Genomic DNA, 11,446 nt, shown 5'->3' with positions numbered 1-11,446 from the left:
CATTCATTGTCAAGCGCAAAAATATCTTATTCAACGGCTCAGCTAAACAAAAATAGAAAAAAAAATCTCAAGTCTGATTCAGGCAAAAATTAAATAAATTCTGGAAAAACGTATTAAACTCTTGAGATTAATAAAAAAAACAAATTCGCTTTAAATTTTTCGTATAATTATATATTTGTCCACTTATTTTTTTTTTTGTTTTTTCTTTTCCTTTTTGGATTTTTTTGTTTATTGTGGGGCTTTTGTTTGTAATGATTTAAGTGTAAACAACTACGTAGGATTAACACTATATGGTAGTATTTTGTATGAATGTATGAGCTATGTATATAGGGCTGCGTATTATATTAGGTTTAATGTATAGTTAACGGCGTAGTTAGAGCTGTTTAGTTAGGTTCCTTAGAAGTATTTTTTAAATACATGCGTTCGTTTAACTAGTCTTAGGCTAATGCAAAGTTCAATACAATCAAATATCATTTGCGGCTTAAGTTTGCGTCGACTTTGTTTGTATTTAAATTTATTGACTTGAGTTTTGCAAATAAATTATTAATTTTTTTGGATTTATTTTTTTTTTTTTGTGTTTTTTTTTTTCGAAAGTTTTTTTTACAGTGTATATTTAACAAACAGCAAATACTTCTAAACGCAAATTGGCTCTTCAGAATTCGTGATTGGGTTACTCGCTAGATCTATGTACAATTAGGAAACATTCTCGCTTGCTTTTTTATATATATATGTATATATATATATATACAGAGTTCGTTTTGGGATCTCTCTTCATCTTTCTTTCTCTATGCTTACAGTATTTACAGAGTGCATTTTACAGAAAACATTTGGAAGTATCGTAAATAAAATGCGCTAACATCACAGCAAAATTTTGGGGGTTTCGAAGCGAGCACGACTTCGGTGGGCGTGCTGGCGGCTGGGCGTGGCTCAGTTATTTGGTTGTCATTGCGGCTGATCGGGCGGCTGGTGCGCCAGCTATCTATGAGAGCACACCAACTTGGCCGCCACTTATCCCAGGTGCATCAGGCTCGGATGGAAGTAGCCAGCCATGGCCCACTGGGCGCCCGGAGCACCGCGTCCCAACGCCGCCATTTTGATCTTCTCGATTTCCGCTTCCTGCAGCCGCTTGGCCTTGGCGCGCCGGTTCTGAAACCAGATCTTCACCTGCGTCTCGGTGAGCCGCAGCGACGATGAGAACTCCGCGCGCTCCGCTATGCTCAGGTACTGCTTCTCTCGGAACTTCTTCTCCAGCGAGAGCAGCTGCTGTGTGGTGAAGGGCGTGCGCGGCTTGCGGTTGGGCTTGTGTTTGCGCAGATTGCATTTGATACGAGGCGGCTCATTGGCATCTGAAAGAGACAGAATCGAGAGGGTGTTGATTAGTCGGATGTCTACATAAGTAAATCTAGTTGTAGCTACTCAGACAAGAGAAGCCGAGTGAGAGAGGGCTGCTGGGTCCAATTAAAAGCAACTGAATCCGCAAGATTTGCATACAATTGAAGCGCTGAATGAGCTGCTGTCAGCAGGCGTTGTCCGTCTGCGGCTGTCCTTGGCCTTGTCATGGCTAAAAGCGGCAGCAACAACAAGCCGACAACGGCAACGTCTACAGCAAACGGTAATTACTCCTTTAAGTGGCCAATAAATTTGCTGTCTAAACTATTTGTCAGACAAAGCAGCAGCAGCCGCAGCCGCAGCCACAGCCGCAGCCGCTGCAGTCACTGTAGAGACGGGAAATGCAATGTCCCCAGTTCGATTCTCTCTCGGCTGCAAAACAATTTTAATTTGGGCATTTTGTTTTGGCAAACAAAGACCGGCTGGGCAGCAGCAAAAAACAGCGAATGCAAAAAAAAAAAAACGAAGAGCAGAGAAAAAACGTGCATGCCTTATAAAGCAATCGCACGGAGCTGGCGCTGTGCGGGGCAGGGTTAGGGCAGCCGCCGATGCAGCTGCCCCAAGCATCGTGCGCCTGTGGCATCCACTTGGAGTGTTGTTAATGAAAGTAATGAGCCTGCCATTGGGCCTGCCAGCGCCAAGCCACAAAGATGCAAATGGCATTTTAAAGATGCATCCCCGGGTCAGCCTTGCCAAGTACTATACAGCCATACCGCATGCCTCCCCCCTCGCTCTGGCAGCCACTCTGCTGTCTGCAGTCGGCAGGCGCAGGCACGCGTAATTTATGGAGCATTTTGTTTTGCAAGGCAGGAATCAAAATAAAGGCCCAGGCAAATGAGATGCAACGCTTTAATTTTATGCATAATTACACGAATTGAAATTGTTGAGTGACAAACCGAAAATTGTTGTCATCTGCTGCAACTTCAATTCGTTTTTTTTTTTGCATTGTAATTGATTTTATGCTTCGCTGGCTGCCAGCCCAAATGAGGCGTTAAACAACAAAACAAAAATTAGTTAACAGATGGAGCAACTCTACAAATGGCAAAAGCTGAGCTGCTGCTGCTGCTGCTGCTGCAACTGACAGATTCCCAGCCGACAACATGTCTGCCACATACCACAAGCCTTGATGTCTGTGTTCACACACACATTTTGTGTCACGTTATGTTATCAATAAACAAATAAATGTCAAAGCTGCCTGTCCATAAAAAAATGCCCAACTCGTTTGATCGCAGAGTTTAGCGTCGCCTCACCTCTGGCTCTGCCACAATAAAACTAATAATGCCACAGTGGACAGCATTGGCAGCGACATCGCCAGCGGCATCGGCATCTGCATCTGGACAGTGGGGCTGATCAGCTCATTAAGTAATTAGTGTGACATGTCAAAGTTATGTTAATGCGCCAAGCTCGATCGTACAGATTGCGGGCCTTATCTGTTGACTGCCCCCTGCTGCCCGCTCCCTGCTCCCTGCTCCGTGCTCCCGCTTCCTGCTGCTTCGCTTATATATTTATATGCATATTATTTAATTTGTTTGTGTGTTTCGTATTGAATGCAGTCGGGTAAAAGCGTTTTGTATGGCCTAACAAGGTGAAACGAAATGTGAAAAGCCCAGATAATATTGATAATCATTATAATAACGATCATGATGATGTTGCTGTTGCTGTTGCTGTTGCTCTTGCTGAGGATGCGCCTCAGCAGCAGTGAGAAATTTGTTACAGACTTCAAGACGCGAGCGCATGCATCTATAAATATACATACAAATATATTGTATTTTCGTATGTTTCTGTTTCGAGCATTTCTGATTGTGTTTCGTACACATAACATACATAGTTATTTTTATGATTATTATTTTTGTTTTGGCTTTATTGTTGCTGTTGTTGTCGCTCTTGTTGTGATGGCCATAAATTAGCTGGCAAATTAGCATATAAACGATGCGGTCAAGTTTTACAGCTCTGACTGCCTTTGTCACATGTCTTTTGGTGGCTCGCATCGTCATCAGCATTTTGTATAATATCTGGTTCTTTGGCCATAATTATTTTGACAGTCCACAATGGATCTATCAAGCGCTCTGGCCCGGCCATCGGCAATTAACACCAAAGTGAATCGTAAATAAGCTGAAATACGTATTCACAGTGAATTCCACTTTTTCTAAAACCGTTTGCGCTTTGCATTTATTTCAAAATTAATTGCTCATTTGTCGCTAAATTGCTGGAATGGGGTTTCGGTTTCCATTGCAGGCCGAGAGCACAAAAAACTGTAGCAAGTGGAATGGCTGCGCCGCTCGCCCCACCACAGTCCGCATTGTGCACGGATCAACTTGGCCAATCGCTTGGCCCGCCGCCTGTTGCACAAATAACCTGCAACGGATCCAATACAGAGCGAGTCCGAGGCAGACCGAGACGGCGATGGAGAACGGAACGGGGGCATGGAAACGTGGCTGGCTGGCAGGCAGGCTGGAGACGAAGACGGCCACGCACGTCCAAACCAGAGTGCGAGACTTGTTTGTGCTTTTATAGGCATTGTTGTTGCCATTGTTGTTGCTGCTGGCTGTTGCTGGGGCAATACGTCGCCAGCGTCGCCATTGCCAGAGCAAGTACATGCCACAAACGCCAATTGTGACATTTAGCCTATGTTTGTAATGGATTTTCAATTAATTTGAGTTCTCCGGTGTATTGTAGACGACGACGACATATAAGACTCGATCAGCAATAACAGCAACAACACACAAACAAGCAGCAATTGTGAAATTTACGCGTATCGATCGCATAGGCAATCGCCCATAGAGGCCTCTATGGCAATTCGTAGTCCCGGGCCTAGGCGGCCTATGGGCCGGAGCGGTACGACACGACGAATCGACAACGGTGACAACGGTGGATTGATTTGCGCTGCAAATTGCTGGCAATTAATTCTTCATTAAAGCGTTTTCGCATAGCCAAATAGGCAGCAGCTATGAACAGGTGGGGCAGGCGGTGCTGGCGGGGCAGCTGTCAAGGGGGCTTGGCAAGAGTTTTTGCAGTGAAAAGCATTTTGCAATCGATTGGAGCAAAAGCGAGACGAACGTTTGGCTAATGCAATTACACGCTTACGGTCAAACGAGCACTGCTATGGGGACCCCATGCCAATCCCGGCGTAGCTGTTGCCGCCGTTGATTGGGGCAGCTGATTTCATAATGAAGGATTTTAATTAGCACCAAATAAGTAGGCGAACGAGGTGCGCAAAGTGCCAAATTAGTTGAAAAATGCATGTGCGGGAGAATAAACTGATGCAAAGAAGTGATAAACCATTCAGAAACTTTCCATTGACACAGATACAAATATATATATAACGAAAGGAACTGTGGAAAATGAATGGAAATATGGTATACATATAGAGACCTTTTCAATAAAGATGTCAGCAGATGAGAAGTCAAATATCAAGAGGCGAAAGGCAAGGGAATAAGTGCAACTGCCTGAAGTAGACCTTGGAGCAAGGTGCTGCTCGTCAGTCTGAAGCTTTAGTGGCTCTTTGGTGCGTATTTCTAATATGTAAACCTGATTGCAAGGCATGCGAGGGGCGTGCATGAGAACCGGCCCATTAGAGCCTATTAATTAGCAAAGAGCGTGTTAAAACCGGCTGCCATAGATAAGTTAGCAGCGCGATCTGCGGACAAATCTTGTCGCCTTGCATGTTTTCCAGCTGCCCGGCAATTGGAATGTGTTGTCCCAGTGGCAATGAAGTGCATATTTTAATCACCAATGGCTGCCTCTGTGCAAGATAAGCAGCGATAACGAGGCCGCTGCCCGAAAGGGGCGAAGCGCATGTGGGCTGGGCACGCAGCTTCAGGCGGACTGCTGCTGCCCACCTGCTAGCAAGTTCAAGTGCTTGAGCTCTCTTTTAATTACTCAGCTGTACATACACACACACATAGGCACACCTACACACACACTCCAACACGCGTGCACATTCTGAAAGGCGTGCACACAGACACACAGTGACTCAAATTAGTTGAACTACCAATTGTCTACAAACATTTAGCAAATGTTTGCCGTTGTCTAAACGTAGAGCCGAGTGTATACGGTAGCAACACCTTGTGGCACATATGCAAGTCATTGGCAACAACTCAGCGCCCCTTGGCCCCAGCCCACTTTACCTGCTGCTCCCCTTTTGTCTGCTGCTGCTGCTGCTGCTGTTGCTTTTGTCTGCCTGGTAATTTAATGCAAATAAATTTTATTTACCAAAACATACATCAAAATGTCTGCGCCAGCACACCTCAACGCAGACCGCGCAGCCCCCAACCCCCAAGCACACTTGTATTGCATGCAGCTATGCTGTGTGTGTGCGAGTGTGTGTGTATTTAGTACAGCTTATGCACGTTAGATGGCGTGCAGAATGCAAATATTATTTTAGCTTTTGGCGTCTTCGCTGCGGCCTTTGGCGAATGGTGTTAAAACGCATGCACGTTGCAACCGTCCTGTGCCGCAGCCCTGCGTCTGCCCCACCCAACTCCAACCCACCCCACTTGCCCAGCAGCCGTCGGCTGTCGCCGTCTGTCAACGTTTACATTGCTGCCTGGCTGCAAATAAAAATTGCGTGCTTAGGTGGGCGTAGCTGACATGCCACACCTACCAACTTTGCCAGTTGCTGTGCCTCCATCTCGCTCTCTCTCTCTCTCACACACACACAGCCACTCTGGCTGAGTGTGTGCGTGTGTGTATTTGCTGGCTCTGTTGTTTGTATTTATGCAATGACTCCCAAGTTGTTGCTCGTTTGTTCAGCTTGAAAATTAATTTCTATAATGGCTGCCAAGAATTGCAGCTGCATTAGCCGCCCCACCTGTCCACCCCCCAGCGAGTGGGCCATGCCATAAGGTACGTGACGTGCCTGCGCTTTGCAATTAGTTAAATTATGGAGCCCCGTCGCAGGCATTTCAACTGCATGTGAATGTAAATCAATTGCAAGGCCCCGTAAAAGCATAAAGCCATGACGAGCCTCGGCTGAGGCCACACAAACTCAAGTTTCACCTGTGTTTTCTTTGTGCTCCTGTGTGTTCCCTAATCGCAGTCCATTTAAGATTCCAGCCTGCGGTATTTCAGTTAATTGAATGGGCCATGAAACAAACATGAAACTAGCGCCGCTGATAAAGCCCGATTTCAAAGCAAAACGCATGGCTACCGTTCGCCCTGGCCGGGGCTCGGCTACAAATACAGATACATAGCCCTAAGGCACTAAGTACCTAACACTTGACATAATGCGGCTACAGATAGCGGCACAGGTCACACGAATAAGGTATGGAGGGAGAACAAGAAAAGGAGAGACAGAGAGAGAGAGAGAGAGAGCACAAAGCCTGCAACCTGCTGCGCTAATGAGACCTGCTGAGGATGGGTCCAAGTCAGGAAAATAAAAACAGCTGCCAAAATGAAACGAAATAAAGTTGTACCAAAACTGAACTGTGTCTGTGTGTGTGTGTGTGTGTGTTCTACAGTTGACAGCAAATGACAAAATAAGCGGCAAATGTTTGAAATAGTTTTTTGTTGGTTATTATTCTTATTGTTGCTGCTGCTGTTGTCGCCTGTCAGTTTAAAGACAATTTGAATCAAGTGTGAATAGCTGATTGACAAAAGGTTTAGGACCTCGAATACAATATAATAACTATTATATGATTAGAATAACTGCTTAGAAGTCGTCGAAAATCATTTAAATATTTTATAAAATATTATTAATATTATTATATACAATATTTATTATTAGAAGAAGTTTTTAGAAGTCCTCAACAATCATTAAAAAGTTTTATATAATATTATTAGTATTAAATAAAATTATTATTATATGATTCTCTATAGTCCTCAACAATCATTAACATGTTTTATAAAATATTTACTATATGCTTAGAGGAACTTCTCAAAAGTCCTCGAAAATAATTTAAATATTTTATAAAATATTATTATTATTATATAACATTTTTATTATATGATTTAAAGAAGTTCTTAAAAGTGCTCAACAATCATTGAAACATTTTATATAATTTTATTTTTATTATATAAAATTAATATTGTATGATTAGAAGAACACTCCAGAAGTCCTCGACCATTATTAAAGGATTTTTTAAAATTATAATAACATTTCTAAAATATTTCATGCCTCAAATCAGATTTCAGCAGAGCCAATCTGGCCGCATATTAGAGTTAATTTAAATATTATTTCACATATAAAGTTTTATTTAAAAGGCTTTGCTATATTCACTTTATTTTGAAAACAGTCTTTTAGTATTCTAGAGCTTTGTGTGTGAATTCTTTAACGACTAAGGCTGTTATATGACTGCTTGGGCAGCAGCTGTCGAGCTTATGAAATCGTTTTAATTTCTTGGTTAATTTACTCTAATGATTTCTAATTTTTGCTTCATTGTTCCAAGTTCTCATTTTTAGAGGTATTTTAAGACAGCTGCATTCATATGTTAATTGTTATTGAAGTAATTTGTGTCGAGCCTCAGAAGCTTGCACAAAGGAAAAACCCAGAAAACCTCGTATGAAAACCTGAATGTGGCGCCTCTCATGGGCGTCTGCCCCTTGACAACTTTGCAAAACAATGCAGCAGCAACAAGGCAGACAAAAAACTGCTGCCTGTTATTGTTATTGCGGGGCGGAAATGCAAAGTTCGCGTTGGGCTTTTTTTTCTGCCCCAACGTGTAAAGTTCACATGTCTGTCAGCCGTCGGAGTTTTTGTGTCCTGGCTGCTGGCGCGGTGGCGCTGGACTGCAGCAAGGTGTGACCAACGGCGTTGCAAGTGTTGCAAGCGTTGCCAGCGCTCGGCCACTTTTTGTCTGATGCCGGAAAATGCAAGAAAAGTGTGAACTGTGCATGCAGATACAAATCGGCACAGCCTTTGCCAGACTCGCTTCAATTAGTCTGGACAGACAGTTCAGCTCACTATCTAACTATATATGCACATAAATACGTGCTATATGTACTACTTGTGCCTGGGGGGCTGACATAGACCGGAAAACACCAAAAAAAAACATAATAAAAACAAAAAGCCAACGCCAATGCAATGAATAAGCAGACGAGCCAATTGAGTTAAATCAAAACCGACGCGACATCACCAACAGCAACAACAGCAACAGCAACAGCAACAGCAGCAATATATGATAATAATAATTTTGTGGATGATACGAGCAAATGGTCAGCGCAATCAAAAATATTTCATTGTTTCATTTAAAGCGCGAGAATAATTGCCACGCACTTTGACTACCAGACGGCAGCAGATGCGGCAGGCGGGGGGCAGCGCCCGCAGCATCGATGGCACCCGTTGGCAGCCATTGTCGTTGCTGCCTATTAAGGCGCGGGTCGGTTTAATTCAATTAAACTGCACACAGACAGAGAGACAGACAGACAGAGAGACAGACAGAGACAGAGAGAGAGCGAGACAAAATGGAGTCAACGGGCCATCAAATGATAACTATTAATAACAAAGCTAAACTGGGTTGATGAATACTTAATATAAGAGTTTTTGTTGCTTAAAAAGCAACCACTGGCGCGATTATCTCTAAAGATTAACACCTGCCTGACACGTGCTACACTTAAAATATATTTTCCTAACTCAAAAATGAAGAATTCGCTTCAATTTCTTTGAGAATCGCTAAATATAAATTTTTGTTTTCTTTTTGTCTTCAGTTCTACGTTTAACTTTTTGCATCAGTTACAATTCAATCGACACTTACCTCCACCAAATCCTTGTCCTGGAAACAGACCCGGCGGCCCAAAGGGCGGCATTTGACGCGCGCCCGGCCAGGGCACGCCGCCGCCCATGCCGCCCCAAGCGACGGCTGCGGCAGCTAAGGCGCTGAATGGCGTTGGCCGTATGGGTACATGCCCGCTGGCTGCCAAGGCTGCGGGTGAGAGAATTGTGGTGGGCATGTGGCCGGAGCCAACGCCTGAGCCGGGCGGTCCGCCGTGCGAGCCTTCGAGCGATTTGCTGCTGCTGTCGAGGCCGTCGGGCGTGGAGCGCGGCGAATCATCGGCATTCATGTCCTCAATGTCCACAATGGAGTCCTCCTCCTCGTCGTGCTCCACATCGTGCTCGTGCAGCATATCCTCGTCGTACTCCAGCTCGGAGTCCGTATGGCTGCTGCCGCCCAGCGGCGAGTGTCTTTCGTTCTTGGCAGGTGTGGAGCTGATGACGCCTGCATGTGCCACGGGCGTTGAGCTGGGCGTGGAGCTGGCGGAGGCTGAAGCGGGTGGAGAGGTGGCGCGTGCATCGGCCTGCGCCTGACGCAGGTGCGCCATGGCCAGCTGCTGCTGTTGTTGTTGCTGCTGCTGCTGGGCGTGCGCTGCCGCCGCCGCATGGGCGGCATGCAGTAAGTGGGCGTGATGCGCCACAGCGGCGGGATGAAATGCATGCGTGGGCGGCACTGCTGGTGGAGCTGTTGGCGGCGGCGTGCCCGCTGCGCTGCTCTGAGAGATGGGCGATGTGGCTGCAGAGCTGGAGAGATTCGTGGGTCCATCGCTGGTGTTGGGTGTGCGTGGCCGCGTGTCCGCCAGCAGCGAGGCTACGCTAAAGTTGCTCAGCCTGGAGCTGCTCTTGTGCAGATGATGTGGCGCTGGATGCACTGCAGCCAATTGCAGTGCCTGTTGCTGCTGTTGCTGTTGCTGTTGTTGTTGCTGCTGCTGCTGCTGCTGTTGATGCTGGGCTAGAAGATGCTGCTGATGTGCCAGCAGCAAGGCCGACGGCGATGTTGGGCTAGCCAGCGGATGCAGTGCACCAGTTCCGGCGGCAGCAACGGCGACGGCGTTGGTCAGCGTGTTGCTCAGGCTGGTGGTGCTGCTGCTGCCGGAGCTGCTGAACGTTGTGGTTGGCGGCACCGTCGGGCTGGTCATCGTTTGGCGTAGACCAGTCACTGTCATGCTCCTGTTCCTGTTCGTGCTCCTGGTCGTTGCTGCGCTCGCTGCGTTCACGTTTACAGTGTTGTTGGACAGCTTTAACATAAAGCCAGCGATTCGCAACTGCTACTGGATTCACTGTGCTATCTCCTTTGAATTTGAATTTGATTGAGTGTTGATTGCTGTTGTTGTTTCTGTTTCTGTTGCTGTTGTTGTTTTTATTAAAACATTGCACTGGCGAGAGAGGTGCGCGCGAGTTCAAATTGGCACTTGACGGGTCGCTCAGTGGAAAATATATGTGTCGTTAATTTGTTTTGATTATCTTTTAATTAATTCGCTCGTTCATCACATACACTCACTAATACACACGCACACACACACACAGATGCACACGCACGCACGCGGCTTGCTCATTTGCTGTAGTATGTGGCGTTTAATTCACGTTGCGACTATGCTCGGCGGCTCTGAGACTCGAGAGAAACACGTCCTCTTGAGATCACGTCTGTTCTACAACTGAACGTAGACGGCGGCGCAGCCACAGCTCTGCTGCTGCTGCTTAAACGAACACAAACGCACTCACACACATAAGCAAATGGGAAACCTGCTCGCTGCTGTTGCTGTTGCTGTTGGTGGTGGTGTTGGTGGTGGCTGATAAACCGGCCTGGCGCAGCGCTGTTGCTCTCTCACTCGCACGCACTGCTCAAGCGAATGCAGCGACACCATTTTTATTGGCCTAACTGTTTCGGTTATGCTCTCTCGCACAGCGCTCTATTCATTTTTTTCTTATTTACCTTTTGTTGTATTTCTTGCGCCGCCTTCTTTTCTACCGCTGTTCATTCCAGTGTGGTGAGTTTTGTGACGCAAGCGAGACGGCAGCATTGTTCGCAGCTGCTGCCTTATGCGCTGTCCCGCTCGCACGCCTAATTATTATTGAATAATTCAATCTTCAAAGCGTTTTTGCTGCGCGTATTAGCATTTTATAACAAGCAGCCGCTGGTGCTGCAGCCGCCGCAGCCGTCGCTCGTTCGTTTCCACTTTTGGATTTTTTGTTGCTCTCTCTCTCTCTCTCGTTAAGCGCCATCTCGCTCTGACACGTCACAGCTTCCACATTCATGACTTCATTTGCCTGCCGCTTTGCCGCTTCTTATTAAATTCTGCTGTCAACGTAATTGGCGGCCGCGTCGTCGCGCTGTCTGCTTACGTTTTG

At 46.0% G+C, this 11,446-nt stretch overlaps 1 protein-coding gene across 1 annotated transcript; it reads right to left on the bottom strand.

Moving 5' to 3' along the window:
• Nucleotides 1-595: 595 nt before the first annotated feature.
• On the bottom strand, nt 596-10,740 carry LOC111604263 (muscle segmentation homeobox). Its single transcript, XM_023322259.2, has 2 exons — nt 9,081-10,740; nt 596-1,346 (listed from the first exon to the last, which is right to left on the bottom strand). The coding sequence occupies exons 1-2, from the start codon at nt 10,342-10,344 to the stop codon at nt 1,009-1,011; spliced, it is 1,602 nt and encodes a 533-aa protein (XP_023178027.2). The 5' UTR covers nt 10,345-10,740; the 3' UTR covers nt 596-1,008.
• Nucleotides 10,741-11,446: the final 706 nt, after the last annotated feature.

Source organism: Drosophila hydei, unplaced genomic scaffold (genome assembly GCF_003285905.1).
Source record: "Drosophila hydei strain 15085-1641.00,03,60 unplaced genomic scaffold, DhydRS2 tig00008121-arrow-pilon, whole genome shotgun sequence".
NCBI lineage: Eukaryota > Metazoa > Arthropoda > Insecta > Diptera > Drosophilidae > Drosophila > Drosophila hydei.
Note: the sequence above shows the minus strand (reverse complement) of the source record. Positions and strands in the feature narration are given on the sequence as shown.